The sequence below is a fragment of the Osmerus mordax genome, chromosome 6 (assembly GCF_038355195.1).
Source record: "Osmerus mordax isolate fOsmMor3 chromosome 6, fOsmMor3.pri, whole genome shotgun sequence".
Lineage (NCBI taxonomy): Eukaryota > Metazoa > Chordata > Actinopteri > Osmeriformes > Osmeridae > Osmerus > Osmerus mordax.
This window is the reverse complement of record NC_090055.1, coordinates 10013448-10032762: the sequence shown is the minus strand read 5'-3', so window position 1 is coordinate 10032762 and position 19315 is coordinate 10013448. Positions and strand designations below refer to the sequence as shown.

Genomic DNA, 19315 nt, shown 5'->3' with positions numbered 1-19315 from the left:
TCTTAAAATCATCACAGGATCTGGCTTGAGTTGTCTTCTATACTTTAACATGAAAGTCAATCTCTAACAGTCTCTAACTCTAACCCTGACATTCATGGACAAGAGAAAGAATTCTCCTTGTAAGACCAAATCAGAAGATACATGATAGATTTATATTTACATTTAGTAGATGCTCTTATCCAGAGCGACTTACAATAATACAGGGACATTCCCCCCGAGGCATGTAGGGTGATTCTCCAGAATTCTCCTTGTTAGACCAAATCAGAAGATACATGAAAGATAGACAGTTATGGGGACCTCTACTTCAGCTCACACAGTTCAGTAGTGTAGCCATTACACCAAACTCCAAACCTAAAACAGAGAGGCTGAGTGAATGTGGTCTGGACTCTATGCAGGAGGGTCATTGTGTCAGAGATGCTGTAGGAGGACAGAGTACCTGCTCTGTGATCCAGGTACACTACCTGCTCTGTGTAGCCCTTTATCCCAGCAATATCACAAAGTTGACTTCACAGTTGCCCACAATAGCCAATCGAAACCCTCAGAAAGGACAAGGAAAAACTCACTCAAAGCAGAAATGGAAGTTAGGAGGTGCAGTTCCACAACCAGAGATGTAAGGAGGGAAGGACACTAATGTGAACTACTCCAGCTCACACAGCTTGGCAGTGGACAAAAAAGACAGAAATGCAAACCCAGGATAGAGTGGCTGAGTGAATGTGGTCTGGACTCCGTGGATGAGGGTCATTGTGTCAGAGATGCTGTAGAAGGACAGAGTACCTGCCTTGTGATCCAGGTACACTCCCACTCTAGAACCAAAGCTTGATGTTACTGTCTCAACATTATTGTACCTGAAATGAAAACATTGACCAGCGTACTCTAAACAGCAGGATTTATCATTGTCCCCAAATCTAGATAGACGTCCTGACTGTGTTCTGTTGATGTCTTTATATGAGACTGCTATACCAACACATCCACTCCACTCCACCTCCCAGTAACAGTGTCCAGACAGAGCATTTCCACATAGCACCTGCGAGACGTCAGTGAATCTCTCTGGATGATAACGATATGGCTGGACTTCTAAAGTACTTTTTACTTCTGTTCCCCTCAGACAGAGAGTTTTTTGTATGCTGTGTTTGGGTCCAGTGTGAGCTGACAGTAATCTGGGAGAAGAGCAGAGCAGACACAGAATCAGAGAAATGAAGTCAGTCAGATAGTATCTAGAACGTATTTATTTGGTGGATAACTACTTCTAGCGTTTTCCATTTCTATCTCTGGAGTAAGTTTGGGCAGGTAGGCAATGCGTCAATATAAAATAGCCGTCTAACCTTTCCCTGATGGCAGTTGTGTTGCATCAGTTGTGCAACTGTCTAATGTGTGCTGCCTGCTTATTGTGTTCAGCTGTCATGTATGAATGGTGTGGGTTTATGTAGGACGGCACTGCCATCATCTCAATAAAAAATATAAATATGGATTGTGTCTAGTAGCTTCTGGTTTGTGTGTAGTGTAAGTGAAGAATTGAAAAGAACCGTTGAAAGACACTCACATTGTAAGAAGTCTGTCTTAAGATGTTTTTATGATCTACAGTATATCTACATGATGCTTGTATGATCCCTCTACAAGTTTAGTGTATTTTACCTACTGGTGGCTGTGATCTTTGGCTAAGTGAAGAGAAGAAATTAACTGTGGAAAGACACTCACATTGTAAGAAGTCTGCTCTGGTTTTGGGCTTTGGTGCCAGTAAAAAATCCCCTTGATACACTACAAACACATTCACACAGAGGTCAGATCCAGTTACAGACATTCTTTATAGTGGATAATGACAAATGTTTAGTCTAAAGATGCTTGCATGATCTACAGTGTATCTACAGGATGCTTGTAAGTTCCCTCTACAAGTCTAGTGTGTTTTACCCACCGGTGGTTGTGATCTTTGGCCACTCCCCTTTAAGGATGTCCTCTAGTTTCTCTTTCAGCTTGGACACAGCCTCCCTCACATCACAGAAGTCCTTATGACAAGGGGCGATGGTGCTGCGTACATCTGAAGATACACTGGGGCTGGATTGAGACTGATAACCCTGAACAGAAAGAGAGATAGAGACGAGTTAGTAGGAAAGAACCACACAATAAACAACTAAATAGTGAGTTACTTCCAGTAAAGTAGATGGAAGCTGAGTTACTGTACCTGGAGGAAATGGATGTGATGTTCTGTGTGTGAGAGCTGCTCCAGCTCAGCATATCTCCTCTTCAGCTGAGCTATCTCCTGCTCCAGTCTCTCCACCAGTCCTTCAGCCTGACTCACTGCTGCCCTCTGCTGGGCTCTGATCAGCTCCTTCACCTCAGAGCGTCTTCTCTCAATGGAGCAGATCAGCTCAGTAAAGATCCTCTCACTGTCCTTCTCTGCTGCTTGTGCAGAGCGCTGAACACAACACAACACAGACACATTTCTTAATTTCTGTCATGTCCCACTTGAAGTCCAGATGTGTCTTCCAGAACTGTACTCACAGTCAGAGACTCCACAGCCTGTTGGAGCTCCTTCAGCTCCTTCTCTCTCTGTTGGACTCTCTTCTGAACATTCTGTTGACTCAGTCCAAGCTCTCGCTGAGGACAAACACACAAGGTATGAATAATGTGTGTTTTATAAGCACTGTGAAACTATGAATAGTTATCATTTTATGTTGTATGTACACATCATTTTAACTGACAGCAGACAGGCAGTCATTTTCACTTCCTGACATGGATGTGGCCGTGTGGGCTGCTACAAAATGATTACATAACTAGCCATTGCTCATCCCAAGACAACAAGAAACTGAAAGTCTAATTACAGCAGTTTGATTGTTAACTTCAGCTACATTTTCTTCTTTATATTCAATTGACACAAATCTCACCAAAGAAGCTGTGTTTCTCACCTGTTTCTCAGTTCTTTCTGTTGCAGCTGAGACTGTATCATGACCTTTATGTTCATCCATCACACACACCAAGGGAGGGGAGGGACTTCCTGGTTCCACCCTCAGCAAGAAGAGGAGTGGTTTATTAATGATTACAGTGAACACTGTCTCAAAGGTGTGTTTGTGTGCATGCATACGTGTAGATGGAGAGGGAGAGAGAGAGAGATGGTTCACACACTCATCGACCTGGACCTCACCTCAGCACACCTGAAGATTTTGTGTAGAAGTGTGTCATGTTTGTTGCTGTGATCTTACAGACAGATAGTGGTTTAAGGATGGTTATCTGTCGTTTGTGGTGGTTAGTGTAAACTCACACCTGCCATTGAGACCAGGAAATAAACTTCATGGACACAATCCTGAAATGTGAGATTCCACACCTGTAGTATAGAGAGTAGAGGACACATCTAGCACCTTAGTCTATCTGAGTGTCTATTTCTCCAGAGTTGTTGAATATGTTTAAAGGCTCAGTGTTGAGGCCCTGACCCCAACCCCTTCCTCTTTCTGTCTATTCAAAATGGCAAGATATGAAAACATATGTAGCCAGGTGGGACAATGTATATACTTATTAACGCCGCCCGATGGCACTGTCAGAATTTCGTTATCACCTGTGGGGCAAGGAACTCTGGGAAATAACTGGCGCGGAGCTATGTTGACTGTCATTGAACACGCATTTGTCTGGGTTCTGTGTTAAAAGGTAAATTTGACTGGGAGCCAGTGTAGAGTGCTATGACTTGGGAAATATGTTCTCTCTTCTTTGTCCCAGTCGATAGTCTAGCACCAGCATTTGTGACAAGCTGGAGATGTGACAGTAGAGACTGTGAAACGTCCAACTACAGCACATTGCAATAGTCCAATCTGGATGCAATGAAAGCATGTATTACAGACTCCATATTTTTGATGATAAAAATGACTGCATTTTTGCTATATTCTTTAGTTGATGGAAACAGATTCTGATCAAAGCATTGATCTGTTTATCAAAAGTCAAAGCAGAATCTAAAGTAGCACCTATATGTCTAACATGTGTATGAAAGTTCCCAGATAGAGGTCCTAGTTTACTGGCAACCATCTCTGTAGAAGCAGAGGGGCCAAAGATTAAGTCTAAGTTGATGTTTACCTAAGCAAGGCTTTTTCGTGTAAGCGCGGCTTTCGTAAGGGACGTTGATGGAATACCCCCCTGAACTAACAGAATCATAATATTTGCACACATATGATACATCTTTATAACATTGTATCGTATATTATTATTTGTTGTAGTGGATCATTCTGGTCCTCGTGCTGAGACAGCTATCACCCTGTAAAAGGATAAGAAAGGGGGGGAAGCCCCTTTCTCTGGTCGGGGGAAGGGAGAAGGAGAGTGTAGTACCGTGGTTTGTCGTTTGGCTCTGCGTTACAATATCCAGTGATGATGCACTACAGAGATATTTGGATATAATGTGTCATGTGACACTCACCTAATATTAAAATGAAAAAGAAAGACATGCTTTGTCATTAACTTTTATTCTTTTACACCTTGCGGTATTCATGCAGCATAACTTACAATTTGGTAAATAACTCAAATGTTCTGTTCATAGTATATGCTAAAACTAACACTTTCCTTTAACTACACTGACAATATTTTATGTAGGAAACCACATCACCAGTTGAAGCAATACAAGGATAATAGGCTGAACTCTCCATGTATTTACATGCATGGGTCTATAATGTAGTATCTGCCTGATTGATTAACAGACACCTGTTGACTGCATGGTGTCTTTGTTATCCCTTTCTACTATAATTCCTGTCCTCTGACCTTCATGAATCAGAGAGACTTTGCTAGCGACACTGTGTCTCACGGGTCATTGTCATGTCGAGGTGTTGGTTAAACTCAATCTCCAATCAACTGAGTGTCAAATACTTATAAACCCAAAACCTAAAATTACAGTCATACCATCCTAGTGGAGACAGACAGAACTTTCTTCCACATTAAGTTAACCTTACTTAAGTTGCCCACAGATCAGTGTCAATAGCCAATCAAAACCCTCAGAAAAGACAAGGAAGAACTCCTTCAAAACTCTCAGAGCAGATATGGAAGTTAGGAGGTGCAGTTCCACAACAAAATAATAATGTGCACTACTCCAGCACACACAGCTTGGCAGTGGACATAAAAGACGGAAATGCAAACCCAGGATAGAGTGGCTGAGTGAATGTGGTCTGGACTCTGTGGATGAGGGTCATTGTGTCAGAGATGCTGTAGAATGACAGAGTACCTGCCATGTGATCCAGATACACTCCTACTCTGGAACCAAAGCTTGATGTTACTGTCTCAACATTATTGTGTCTGAAATGAAAACCTCGACCATAGTTCTCTAAACACCAGGATTTAACATTGCATCCAAATTTAGATACACTACCTGACTCTGTTCTGCTGATGTCTTTATATGAGACGGCTATACCGACACTTCTACTCCACTCCACCTCCCAGTAACAGCGTCCAGACAGAGCATTTCCACACAGCACCTGCTCGGTGTGAGTGAATCTCACTGGATGATAACGATATGGCTGGACTTCGAAAGTCCTTTTTACTGTTCTGTTCCCCTCAGATAGAGAGAGTTTTTTGTATGCTGTGTTTGGGTCCAGTGTGAGCTGACAGGAATCTGGGAGAAGAGCAGAGCAGACACAGAATCAGAGAAATGAAGTCAGTCAGATAGAATCTAGAACGTATTTATTTGGTGGATAACTACTTGTAGCGTTTTCCATTTCTATCTTTGGAGTAAGTTTAGGCAGGTAGGCAATGCATCAATACATAAAAGTCGTCTCACTTTTCCCTGATGGCAGTCGTGCTGCATCAGTTTTGCAACTGTCTAATGTGTGCTGCCTGCTTATTGTGTTCAGCTGTCATGTATGAATGGTGGGGGTTTATGTAGGACTGCACTGCCATCATCTCAATAAATAATATTAATATAGATTGTGTCTAGTAGCTGATGGTTTGTGTGTAGTATAAGTGAAGAGATGAAAAGAACCATTGAAAGACACTCACATTGTAAGAAGTCTGCTCTGGTCTTGGGCTCTGGTGGGAGTAAAAGATCCACTTGATTCAGGACAAACACACCAACACATTCACACAGAGGTCAGATCAAGTTACACACATAGTGGGTGACCGTGATGACTAAAATGTTTGATTAGTCTTAAGATGCTTGTATGATCTACAGTGTATCTACAGGATGCTTGTATGATCCCTCAAGTCTAGTGTGTTTTACCCACCGGTGGTTGTGATCTTTGGCCACTCCCCTTTAAGGATGTCCTCTAGTTTCTCTTTCAGCTTGGACACAGCCTCCCTCACATCACAGAAGTCCTTAAGATGAGGGGCGATGGTGCTGGGTAAGTCTGAAGATACACCGGGACTGGAGAGAAACTGATAACCCTGGACAGAAAGAGAGATAGAGAGAAACGAGTTAGTGGAAAAGAACTACACAATAAACAACTAAATAGTGAGTTACTTCCAGTAAAGAAAATGGAAGGTGAGTTACTGTACCTGGAGGAAATGGATGTGATCTTCTGTGTGTGAGAGCTGCTCCAGCTCAGCATATCTCCTCTTCAGCTGAGCTATCTCCTGCTCCAGTCTCTCCACCAGTCCTTCAGCCTGACTCACTGCTGCCCTCTGCTGGGTTCTGATCAGCTCCTTCACCTCAGAGCGTCTTCTCTCAATGGAGCGGATCAGCTCAGTAAAGATCCTCTCACTGTCCACCTCTGCTGCTTGTGCAGAGCGCTGAACACAACACAACACAGACACATTTCTTAATTTCTGTCCTGTCCCACTTGAGGTCCAGATGTGTCTTCCAGAACTGTACTCACAGTCAGAGACTTCACATCCTGTTGGAGCTCCTTCAGCTCCTTCTCTCTCTGTTGGACTCTCTTCTGAATATTCTGTTGACTCAGTCCAAGCTCCCTCTGTGGACAAACACACAAGTTAGGAATTGTTTGTTTTATATATGCACTGTGATGAACAGTTATCATTTTATGTTGTGTACACTTCATTTTAATTGACAGAAGATAAGCAGGGTGTGGGCTTATACAAAACGTTTGCATAACTATAACCTTTGCTCATTCCAAGACAACAAGAAACTGAAAAGTCTATTTGGTCTGTTTGCTAACTTCAGCTATATTTTCTTCTTTATATTTAAATAGAAATTAATCTCATCACTATTTCCGATGAACTACCAAGCCCCAGTTGAATTGCACACAAATCAGTCAAAGATGGAAGATATGTTTCTCACCTGTTTCTCAGTTCTTTCTGTTGCAGTTGAGATTGTATCGTGACCTTTATGGTCCTCCATAAAACACAGATAACAGATACACTGCTGGTCAGTACGACAAAAAATCTTCATCACTTCATCGTGACGAGAGCAGATCTTCTCCTGCAGCTGTGAGGAAGCTATGACCAGCTTGTGCTTCTTAAATGCAGGAGATTCATAGTGAGGCTGGAGGTGAGCCTCACAGTAAGAGACCAGACACACCAGACAGGACTTGAGGGCTTTCTGCTTCCTCCCAGAGCAGGAGTCACACAGCACATCTCCAGGTCCAGCAGAACTGACAGCAGGAGGAGCAGCTTGGAGTTCTGTCTTCTTCAGCTTCTCCACCACCTCAGCCAGCATGTTGTTTTTCCTCAGAACAGGCCTGGGAGTGAAGGTCTGTCTGCACTGGGGGCAGCTGTGGACTCCCTTCTGATCATCCTGATCCCAGTAGTCTTTTATACAGCTCATACAGTAGCTGTGTCCACAGGGAGTAGTCACCGGATCCTTCAGTAGATCCAGACAGATTGAACAACTGAACTGGTTGTGGTCCAGCAGAACTCCCTGTTGAGCCATTTTACTGTTCTTCTTCTCACCCAGACAGAGGAAAAGACTGGTCAGTTTCGTCTTCTCTGAAGAGATCTTGTAGGGAGGGGAGGGACTTCCTGGTTCCACCCTCAGCAAGAAGAGGAGTGGTTCAGGAATGATTACAGTGAACACTGTCTCAAAGGTGTGTGTGTGTGTGTGTGCATCAATAAGTGTGTATGTGTGTGTGCAGGTGTGTGAGCATTTGTGAGGCTGCCATATATGGGGTTGATTTATCTCTCTATACATGGGTTATGGTATTTATACTGTATATATATACGTACATATTCTTTCATTTGGGGGGGGGGGGGCATTTTTGCCTTCATTATTTTTCATAGAGACGGTGTAGAGGGTCAGGAAATGTAGGGGAGAGAGAGAGGAGATGACATGGAGCAAAGGGCCTGCAGTAAGGCCTCAGCCTACAAGGTACATTTATTCATTGAGTTACCGTGCAAAAAACATGGATCGTGGCCCTCCAAAAACAGGGTGGGGGATGTGTGTACTTTCTATGTGTGTGCTGTGTGTGTGGTATGTGTGTGCTATGTGGAACATATTAGTGCAGACTTCATTCTACCTATGTGAAAACAAAAAAACTTTTTTTACAGCTGGTATATTTTTTATTTGATATGAAGGAAGGGAATACTTCAGGTCAAGTCAAACCTTTGAACACCTCAATCAAGTTTCAGAATAAATGCATTGAATTAATGTTATTTTCTTACGTGAACTGCAACCGGTCCATTTTCCAAATGCAGTCGACTGCATTTGGAAAATGGACCGGCCGGGATTTGATATTTATGTTAAACAAGTTATCATTATTTGTATTATACCATGTTTAAGTTTGAAATAAACAGAGAACATACGTCCATCCTTTGGTAAGAGTAGTCACAATCTCAACCTGTAGCTAACGTATTTGGGGAGATATAATATTCATAAACTGGTTTCCACAAAGAACCCATTTGAGGCACAAGCTTCTGAAAAGTTATGACCATGTTAAGAGTTAAAAAAACAAACAAATTGTTCACTTTTTAGACATGTTACTTTTGTGATTAGTAATTAATTGGTTATTCTTTCTTAATTGGTCATAGTTCACAAGTAGTTCTCAAGAGGATATATTTATTTAGTAATAACCAAATACCTACCAAGGAACTACCTTTGTCATAAATGAGCTATTACTTACTGCTTAGTTAATCTTGGTTCCATATTAGTTAATAGTATTAAATTCGGTGTTAATGTAGTACTACCTATTACTTCCTGCATAGCTACTTGTTAACAACGGACCATTATTCTAAAGTGTTACCGTAGAGTCCCTGCCAGTTTCCAAGTGGGAATATACTTCAGTTCTAATACCCACACAAAGGTTATTTGTGTGGGTATTATCATATATTTAACCTTTCGTTGACCATTGCAAAGAACATGTCTTCCTATGTTGGCCTCGTCAGTTAACCTCCTGTCACACAAAAAGATATCTTCATGTTTCATGTTTTATGTGAATTGTTCAAAGCCTCATGAACTGTTTGAAATTTAGGCAGTGATATCCAGTGATGATGCACTACAGAGATATTTGGACGTAATGTGTCATGTGACTTACATAATATTAAAAGGAAAATGAGAGACGTGCTTTGTCATTCACTTTCATTCTTTAAAAACCCTGTGGTATTTATGCAACATAACTTACAGTTTGGTAAATAACTAACATTTTCTGTTCATAGTAAATGCTACAAACGAACACTTTACTATAACTACACTGACAATTCTTTATGTAGGAAACCACATCACCAGTTGAAGCAATACAAGCATAAGAGGCTGAACTCTCCATGTATTTACATGCATGGGTCTATAATGTAGTATCTGCCTGATTGATTAACAGACACCTGTTGGCTGAATGTTATCTTTGTTATCCCTTTCTAGTGGAGACAGACAGAACTTTCTTCCACATTACATTAACCTACTGAAGCTGGTGCTTGACCCTGACCCTTAAAATCATCACAGTATCTGGCTTGAGTAATCTTCTATACTTTAACATTAGAGTCAATCTCAAACAGTCTCTAACCTTGACCCTGATATTCATGGAGAAGAGAAAGAATTCTCCTAGTAAGACCAAATCAGAAGATACATAAAAAAGATAGACAGTTATGGGGACCTCTACTTCAGCTCACACAGTTCAGTAGTGTAGGGAGTCAGGTGGCTGAGCGGTGAGGGAGTCGGGCTAGTAATACGAAGGTTGCCAGTTCGATTCCGGGTCATGCCAACTGACGTTGTGTCCTTGGGCAAGGCACTTAACCCTACTTGCCTCGGGGGAATGTCCCTGTACTTACTGTAAGTCGCTCTGGATAAGAGCGTCTGCTAAATGACTAAATGTAAATGTAGTGTAGCCATTACACCAAACTCCAAATCTAAACCAGAGTGGGCGAGTGAATGTGTTCTGGACTCTGTGCAGGAGGGGAGGCATCTCTGTACAGAGATGCTGTAGGAGGACAGAGTACCTGCTCCGTGATCCAGGTACACTCCTACTCTGGAACCAAAGCGTGATGTTGAAGTCCCAACATTATTGTGTCTGAAATTAAAACTTGTATCATAGTACTCTAAACACCAGGATGTATCATTGTCTCCATATCTAGATAGAAAACCTGACCATTTTCTGCTGATGTCTTTATATGAGACTGCTATACCAACCCCTCTACTCAACTCCACCTCCCAGTAACAGCGTCCAGACAGAGCATTTCCACACAGCACCTGCCTGGTGTTAGTGAATCTCTCTGGATGATAAAAATATGACTCGTCTTGTAAAGTATATTTTACTGTTCTGTTCCCCCCAGACAGAGAGAGATGTATGTCTGCTGTGTTTGGGTCCAGTGTGAGCTGACAGGAATCTGGGAGAAGAGCAGAGCAGACACAGAATCAGAGAAATGAAGTCAGTCAGATAGAATCTAGAACATATTTATTTGGTGGATAACTACTTATAGCGTTTTCCATTTCTATCTCTGGAGTAAGTTTGGGCAGGTAGGCAATGCATCAATACATAAAAGCCGTCTCACTTTTCCCTGATGGCAGTTGTGTTGCATTGAAGTGGAATAATATCACACTGCTGTAATTATGAAAGATGGAGAATGAGTATGGATTATATTATTGAAGTATGCCTTTTAATCACCTTTGTACTTTTATACTTCTATATGTTACACTACTGGAAAAGCCTGATGCAAAGCTACTTTGATTGTTTAGTATTTCCCCTAAGATATAGAAGGAAAATTAAGCCCCAAAAGTGTTATTTTTGATGATTGGAGCTGGGTGTGAAAGAAGGCTACAAGATTAGGTTCCCACCATAGTAAACAACAAGATGCCCAGTGTGTCTGGCCATCAAGGTCAGAGCAAGTCTAAAAAAATAGGGGATTTCTCTTTGCACCTGTAACTTTAAGCCTCTAGAGAGAGAGACCAATAGAGTGTAAAATGAATTATGCATTTGTGATAAACAATATTGTACCAATAGCAAATATACAGAACTGATAAGGTTTTGATATAAAAGGTAATGTCCGGAGAATATTTCTCAGTCTGATTCTGCAGAATTTGGCTCACGTTTGAAAGGAATCACCCTGTTTGTATTGGATTCTGATTAAACACTTTGCATCAAACTCTGGAAGTTTTTGTGCTGTTTTCAAACTTAGAAAAATTAACCCAAGGACTTAGTACTTTGATTTTCTTCATCAGCATCAGTTGTCTAATGTGTGCTGCCTGCTTATTGTGTTCAGCTGTCATGTATGAATGGTGGGGGTTTATGTAGGACTGCACTGCCATCATCTCAATTAAAAAAAATACTATGGATTGTGTCTAGTAGCTGATGGTTTGTGTGAAGTATAAGTGAAGAGATGAAAATAACTGTTTAAAGAACAGGCCTGGGAGTGAAGGTCTGTCTGCACTGGGGGCAGCTGTGGACTCCCTTCTGATCATCCTGATCCCAGTAGTCTTTTATACAGCTCATACAGTAGCTGTGTCCACAGGGAGTAGTCACCGGATCCTTCAGTAGATCCAGACAGACTGAACAACTGAACTGGTTGTGGTCCAGCAGAACTCCCTGTTGAGCCATTTTACTGTTCTTCTGCTCACCTAGATGAAGGAAAAGACAGATCAGTTTCGTTTTCTCTGAAAAGATCTTGTAGGAGGGACTTCCTGGTTCCACCCTCAGCAAAAAGAGGAGTGGTTTATTAATGATTACAGTGAACACTGTCTCAAAGGTGTGTGTGCGTGCATACCTGTAGATGTGTGTGTTTATGTGTGTGCACATGTGTATGTGTGTGTGCAGGTGTGTGAGCATTTGTGAGGCTGCCATATATGGGGTTGATTTCTCTCTCTATACATGGGTTATGGTATTTATATATATATATATGTATATACTTATTTTTTCATTTGGGGGGGGGCATTTTTGCCTTCATTATTTTTCATAGAGACGGTGTAGAGGGTCGGGAAATGTAGGGGAGAGAGAGAGGAGATGACATGGAGCAAAGGGCCTGCGGTAAGGCCTCAGCCTACAAGGTACATTTATTCAGTGAGCTACCGTGGCGCCCAATCTTGGGTTGATTACTTCAAAAGACTTTGATGACAATACCTACAGAAATAAATATTATACTGTTGAAGTAGCAGCTGTTTTTAATTGTCTTCCTTTCAGCCCTGCAGATGAGACCACGATGCATCTATACTTTGCATCACTGTTCTATGAAAAGCTAAATCTGTGTATTTTGACAAAGCCTTTTATATCTAAATAATTATTTAGCAACAGATAAGATTGAAGTCTAATTTGGAGCAGGCTGATGCCTGATTTTGTCATTAGTAATTAAAAAAATTATGAGGAACCAAATTTAGCGGAAAAGACACAATTGAATTTCGAGGGTTTGCCCTCCCTGCCTCTGTCACTGCCTCTCTCTGAATAAGGAGCGGATCTTAAGAACCCATTTAGGCTGAACAGTCAGACATGCTCTCTTTGAAACAGGGGGACTCATCTTCAGATCCATCAAGTCTGAGCTGGTCTCTTCTCCTTTCCATTTCCATTTCCATTTAGTCATTTAGCAGACGCTCTTCTCCAGAGCGACTTACAGTAAGTACAGGGACATTCCCCCCGAGGCAAGTAGGGTGAAGTGCCTTTCCCAAGGACACGTCATTTTGCACGGCCGGGAATCGAACCAGCAATCTTCTGATTAATAACCCGACTCCCTCACCGCTCAGCCATCTGACTCCCTTTCCTCTTCCTCAGTCCATTCAGGTGACCTTTCACATCACTGGCACTGCCCTCCACATGCTGCACAGCACTCTGGGACAGGTCTGGACTCAGTGAGGCCTGCTGGGATGACTGGGGACAGAATCCAGGATGTCTGGACATGTGACCCTCCTCAGGATCATCCTGATAGCAGTGGGGTTGTTGGGGTCCTCACACAGGACGGAGATCAGATGTCAGGAGGCTTGTTGGCCTTAGAGCTCTGGAGGTTGGGGTTTGTGGTGTGGCAGACGTTACTGGATCCCAGTTGAGATGTACTAGCTGTACCTAGACCTTTACTACTAGAACACATTGACTTGTCATGTAGACCACTGCTGCCAGACATCTTCTATATGTCGGATGTGGATATCTGAAAATTGAACTGTCTGTTTGAAAACAATTAGCATAATATCCTTCATTATGCCCTTAAAAACAGTATACAGACCCCTTTATAGTAATTAATTTGAGTTTGGACTAAAACAAGAGAAATTGCATGTTTTGAACAAAACTTTTTAGGTTCATTATATTAGGTACGCCTTTTCCATATAGATTTGTCTTCTGAAACTTATTTGAAAAATGATCTGACATAAGCTGCAGTTCAAAGTAGAATAGGTTGCAATGATAAATATCTCATGGGATTTCAGCTACTAATGAGGAAAATGAATTTTGCTGTTTGAGTGCCACAAAAGATGTATTATGACACATAGAATTCTGGAGCATGCTGTATTATGACATTCAGTTTTACATTCCGACCCACACGGAAAGCTACAAACAAATAATATCTATTTTGAATTTAAAAAGGAATGCTCTGAGGACATCAAAACATTTCCTTTGACATTTTATAGATTTTTACTTTCTCAGAAAATGGAAAAGGTGAAAGGAAAAAATACAACTCTCTTTAGGTATGATAAAATTCTCAATCTAAAAACTATAATGTCAATGTGATTGTATACTCTAATCCAAATACAACCACACACACCATACAATCACAGGTCGAAACAATTATCCTTAACTACATCACAGGATCTGTCTTGAGTTGTGTTCTATACTTAATTCAACATGAGAGTCAATATCTAACATTCTCTAACTCTGGCCCTGACATTCAGGGAGAAGAGAAAGAATTCTCCTTGTATTACCAAATCAGAAGAGATATGAAAGATCAGAATCAGAATCAGAATCAGAAAGGGATTTATTCGCCTTGAAAGTTTGCACAGACAAGGAATTTGCTTTGGCAGGAAGGTGCATACAATAAACATATACCTAAAATTTTAATATGTGGACTAACTATACTAAGGGTACATAAACTAACAGTACTAAGTGGGATTAGAATTAAATATACAATAAAATATAATATATGATGATAGACAGTTATGGGGACCTCTACTTCAGCTCACACAGTTCAGTAGTGTAGCCATTACACCAAACTCCAAATCTAAAACAGAGTGGGTGAGTGAATGTGGTCTGGACTCTGTGCAGGAGGGTCATTGTGTCAGAGATGCTGTAGGACAGGGGTGGGGAACCTTTTTTCTGCCAAGGGCCATTTGGATATTTATAAAATCATTCGGGGGCCGTACAGTATTATCAACTTAAGAATGTGCCTGCTATATTTGGTCAAACATTTAATTAACTCACCCCTAATGTGATGGCTGGAACTGCTTCTCTTTGGTGAGATTTGTGATGTTAACTGGCACGGATGCAGCCTGCTTTGACAAGGGGTGCATCGAACATTTCTTGGGGGGTATCATGATTACGGAAAGGGATCGTATTATTTTTTATATTGCTACCATTTTTGAGACTGCTTATCGATCTGAGTGTTAATCAGGCGCGGAGCCATACGTTGTAAACATTCGGGGCTTAGCCCAAACCAACAACATATTCTGGGTTTGATGTGCTGGAAAGGAATTCCACCCTTAATCCGAGCGCGCAGAGCGCGCGAGCGAAATTCTTTGGTACATTGGTACGCAACGCTGCGCGCCTCCACTGTCCTCTTCCACAAATTAAAATAGTGCTGCTGCCAACGAATAATGCACCTAATAATATGGTTCCTGCAGTGCCATGGCGGGCCGGACCAAATGATTTCGGCCGGACGTTCCCCACCCCTGCTGTAGGAGGACAGAGTACCTGCTCCGTGATCCAGGTACACTCCCTACTCTGTGTAGCCCTTTATCCCAGCAATATCACAAAGTTGACTTCACAGTTGCCCACAATAGCCAATCGAAACTCTCAGAGAAGACAATAAAAACTCCCTCAAAACTCTCAGAGCAGAAATGGAAGTTAGGAGGTGCAGTTCCACAAACAGAGATGTAAGGAGGGAAGGACACTAATGTGAACTACTCCAGCTCACACAGCTTGACAGTGGACAGAATAAACCGAAATGCAAACCCAGGATAGAGTGGCTGAGTGAATGTGGTCTGGACTCTGTGGATGAGGGTCATTGTGTCAGAGATGCTGTAGAAGGACAGAGTACCTGCCATGTGATCCAGGTACACTCCTACTCTGGAACCAAAGCTTGACGTAACTGTCTGAATATTATTGTGTCTGAAATTACCAGAGTACTCTAAACACCAGGATTTATCATTGTTTCCAAATCCAGATAGAAGACCTGACCCTGTTCTGCTGATGTCTTTATATGAGACTGCTATACCAACCCTTCCTCTCCACTCCACCTCCCAGTAACAGCGTCCAGACAGAGCATTTCCGCACAGCACCTGCCCGATGTCAGTGAATCTCTCTGGATGATAACTATATGGCTGGACTGAATTAACTGTTCCTCTTCTGTTCCCCTCAGACAGAGAGATTTGTATGTATGCTGTGTTTGGGTCCAGTGTGAGCTGACAGGAATCTGGGAGAAGAGCAGAGCAGACACAGAATCAGCGAAATGAAGTCAGTCAGATAGTATCTAGAACGTATTTATTTGGTGGATAACTACTTCTAGCGTTTTCCATTTCTATCTCTGGAGTAAGTTTGGGCATGTAGGCAATGCATCAATATATAAAAGCTGTCTCACTTTTCCCTGATGGCAGTTGTGCTGCATCAGTTGTGCAACTGTCTAATGTGTGCTGCCTGCTTATTGTGTTCAGCTGTCATGTATGAATGGTGGGGGTTTATGTAGGACTGCACTGCCATCATCTCAATAAATAATATTAATATAGATTGTGTCTAGTAGCTTATGGTTTGTGTGTAGTATAAGTGAAGAGATGAAAAGAACTTCTTAAAGACACTCACATTGTAAGAAGTCTGCTCTGGTCTTGGGCTCTGGTGGCAGTAAAAGATCCACTTGATTCACTACAAACACACCAACACATTCACACAGAGGTCAGATCAAGTTACACACATAGTGGGTGACCGTGATGACTAAAATGTTTGATTAGTCTAAAGATGCTTGTATGATCTACAGCGTATCTACAGGGTGCTTGTATGATCCCTCTACAAGTCTAGTGTGTTTTACCCACCGGTGGTTGTGATATTTGGCCACTCCCCTTTAAAGATGTCCTCTAGTTTCTCTTTCAGCTTGGACACAGCCTCCCTCACATCACAGAAGTACTTACAACGAGGGGCGATGGTGCTGGGTAAATATGAAGATACACTGGGGCTGGAGAGAGACTGATAACCCTGAACAGAAAGAGAGATAGACAGAGAGAGACAAGTTACACAATAAACAACTAAATAGTGAGTTACTTCTGGTAAAGAAGATGGAAAGTGAGTTACTATACCTGGAGGAAATGGATGTGATCTTCTGTGTGTGAGAGCTGCTCCAGCTCAGCGTCTCTCCTCTTCAGCTGAGCTATCTCCTGCTCCAGTCTCTCCACCAGTCCTTTAGCCTGACTCACTGCTGCCCTCTTCTGGGCTCTGATCAGCTCCTTCACCTCAGAGCGTCTTCTTTCAATGGAGCAGATCAGCTCAGTAAAGATCCTCTCACTGTCCTTCTCTGCTGCTTGTGCAGAGCGCTGAACACAACACAACACACAGACACATTTCTTAATTTTTGTCTTGTCCCACTTGAAATCCAGATGTGTCTTCCAGAACTGTACTCACAGTCATAGACTCCACAGCCTGTTGGAGCTCCTTCAGCTCCTTCTCTCTCTGCTGGACTCTCTTTTGAATATTATGTTGACTCAGTCCAAGCTCCCTCTGAGGACAAACACACAAGGTAATGAATAGCGTGTTTTATATGTACTGTCAAATTAGGAACAGTTATTATTTTATGTTGTATTTGAATCATTCAGTCAGTCAGTTAATATTATTTATAAGTGCATTTAAAAAGAACAGCTGTTAGCCAAAGTGCTGTACAATAACAAATAGTTAAAACACACAATAGGACACGAGACACAATCACAGACAGTGCACAAACATTTTATCACAATAAACAAATTAGTTTTAAGAAGATATTTAAAATCATCATATGTTGATGCTGTTGTGTATGTAACACTAGTGTAGTTCTCAAATGTTTAAGCAGACAACTGGAAGGGCACACGGCAGACTTGTGAAAAATATGTTCTCTCTTCTTTGTTCCACTCAATAGTCTAGCAGCAGCTTTTTGGACAAGTTGGAGACGTGACAGTAGAGACTGTGAAACATCCAAATACAGGACATTGCAATAGTCCAATCTGGATGCAATGAATGCATGTATTACAGACTCCATATTTTTGGATGATAAAAAACTTTTTTTTTGCTATACTCTCAGTTGATGCAAACAACTTCTGACCACTGCATTGATCTGTTTATCAAAAGTCAAAGCAGAATCTAAAGTAACACCTATGTCTAGCATGTGTATCAAAGTTCCCAGATAGAGGTCCTAGTTTACTGCCGACCTTCTCTGTAGAAGCAGAGGGGCCAAAGATGAAGTCTTTGCGTCTTTGCTACGTTTAACTGAAGGAAGTTGGCTGACATCTGATACTTAACATCTCTCAAACAATCCAACAAACACTGTAGACTTGAAACATCCTTTGGATGTAAGGGAACGTAACACTGAGTAGGATCTGCGTAGCAGTGATATGAGACATTATATTTCTTAAACATTTTATACAGAGGGAGCATGTATAAAGAAAACAGGACCCAGAATTGAGCCCTGTGGAACCCCATACAGAACTGGTGCATTAGACGATGATTAGTTGCCAAACTCCACAGAAAAGTTGCGATCCTTTAAGAAAGAATCAAACCAACGTAAAGCACGACCTTGGATCCCAATATGCTCTGAACAATTTTAAAGAATGGCATGATCAAGAGTGTCGAATGCCGCGCTGAGATCGAGCAAAATTAGTGCAGGACAATTACCTGAGTCCACAGAAAGTAATAGGTCATTTAAAACTTTGAGCAGCGCAGACTCTGTGCTATGCTGTAGTCTAAAGCCAGATCGATATTTATCAAAAACACCATTGTCCTGTAAAATGAAGGAAGCTGGTTAAACACAACCATCTCCAAAACTTGAGATAAAAGTGATCATTTAGAAATTGTGTACACTTTATTTAAAACGGAGAAAAGAAAAGCAGGGTGTGGTCTTCCGTCAGCTAGATTTTATTCTTTATATTTCAATTGAAATAAATCTCATCCCTATTTTCCTATGAAGTATCAAGCCCCCGTTGTATTGCACACAAATCAGTCAAAGATGGACGATATGTTTCTCACCTGTTTCTCAGTTCTTTCTGTTACAGCTGAGATTGTATCGTGACCTTTATGGTCCTCCATAGAACACAGATAACAGATACACTGCTGGTCAGTACGACAAAAAATCTTCATCACTTCATCGTGACGAGAGCAGATCTTCTCCTGCAGCTGTGAGGAAGCTTTGACCAGCTTGTGCTTTTTAAAGGCAGGAGATTCATAGTGAGGCTGGAGGTGAGCCTCACAGTAAGAGACCAGACACACCAGACAGGACTTGAGGGCTTTGCGCTTCCTCCCACAGCAGAAGTCACACAGCACATCTCCAGGTCCAGCAGAACTGACAGCAGGAGGAGCAGCTTGGAGTTCTTTCTTCTTCAGCTTCTCCACCACCTCAGCCAGCATGTTGTTTTTCCTCAGAACAGGCCTGGGAGTGAAGGTCTGTCTGCACTGGGGGCAGCTGTAGACTCCCTTCTGATCATCCTGATCCCAGTAGTCTTTTATACAGCTCATACAGTAGCTGTGTCCACAGGGAGTAGTCACCGGATCCTTCAGTAGATCCAGACAGACTGAACAACTGAACTGGTTGTGGTCCAGCAGAACTCCCTGTTGAGCCATTTTACTGTTCTTCTTCTCACCCAGACGAAGGAAAAGACAGATCAGTTTCGTTTCCTCTGAAAAGATCT

The 19315-nt window shown here is 41.8% G+C and overlaps 2 protein-coding genes across 7 annotated transcripts; both read right to left on the bottom strand.

Annotated features, from left to right (window-relative positions):
• Window positions 1-1077: 1077 nt before the first annotated feature.
• Window positions 1078-19250, bottom strand: LOC136944915 (E3 ubiquitin/ISG15 ligase TRIM25-like). Of its 2 annotated transcripts, none has more exons than XM_067238861.1 (6): window positions 18657-19247; window positions 17067-17162; window positions 16745-16978; window positions 16484-16643; window positions 16257-16316; window positions 1078-1157 (listed from the first exon to the last, which is right to left on the bottom strand). In XM_067238861.1, exons 1-6 carry the CDS (start codon window positions 19245-19247, stop codon window positions 1102-1104), a joined length of 1197 nt encoding a protein of 398 aa, XP_067094962.1. In that variant the 3' UTR covers window positions 1078-1101. The 2 variants fall into 2 exon arrangements, with proteins under 2 accessions (XP_067094962.1, XP_067094963.1); XM_067238862.1 differs by lacking the exon at window positions 1078-1157 and adding an exon at window positions 14269-15873 and having other exon boundaries at window positions 18657-19250.
• Window positions 5049-7791, bottom strand: LOC136944914 (E3 ubiquitin/ISG15 ligase TRIM25-like). Of its 5 annotated transcripts, none has more exons than XM_067238860.1 (6): window positions 7193-7791; window positions 6771-6866; window positions 6446-6684; window positions 6179-6319; window positions 5956-6014; window positions 5049-5572 (listed from the first exon to the last, which is right to left on the bottom strand). In XM_067238860.1, the coding sequence occupies exons 1-6, from the start codon at window positions 7781-7783 to the stop codon at window positions 5049-5051; spliced, it is 1650 nt and encodes a 549-aa protein (XP_067094961.1). In that variant the 5' UTR covers window positions 7784-7791. The 5 variants fall into 5 exon arrangements, with proteins under 5 accessions (XP_067094961.1, XP_067094959.1, XP_067094958.1 ...); XM_067238858.1 differs by having other exon boundaries at window positions 5956-6006; window positions 6180-6319; XM_067238857.1 differs by having other exon boundaries at window positions 5956-6015; window positions 6180-6339; window positions 6451-6684.
• Window positions 19251-19315: the final 65 nt, after the last annotated feature.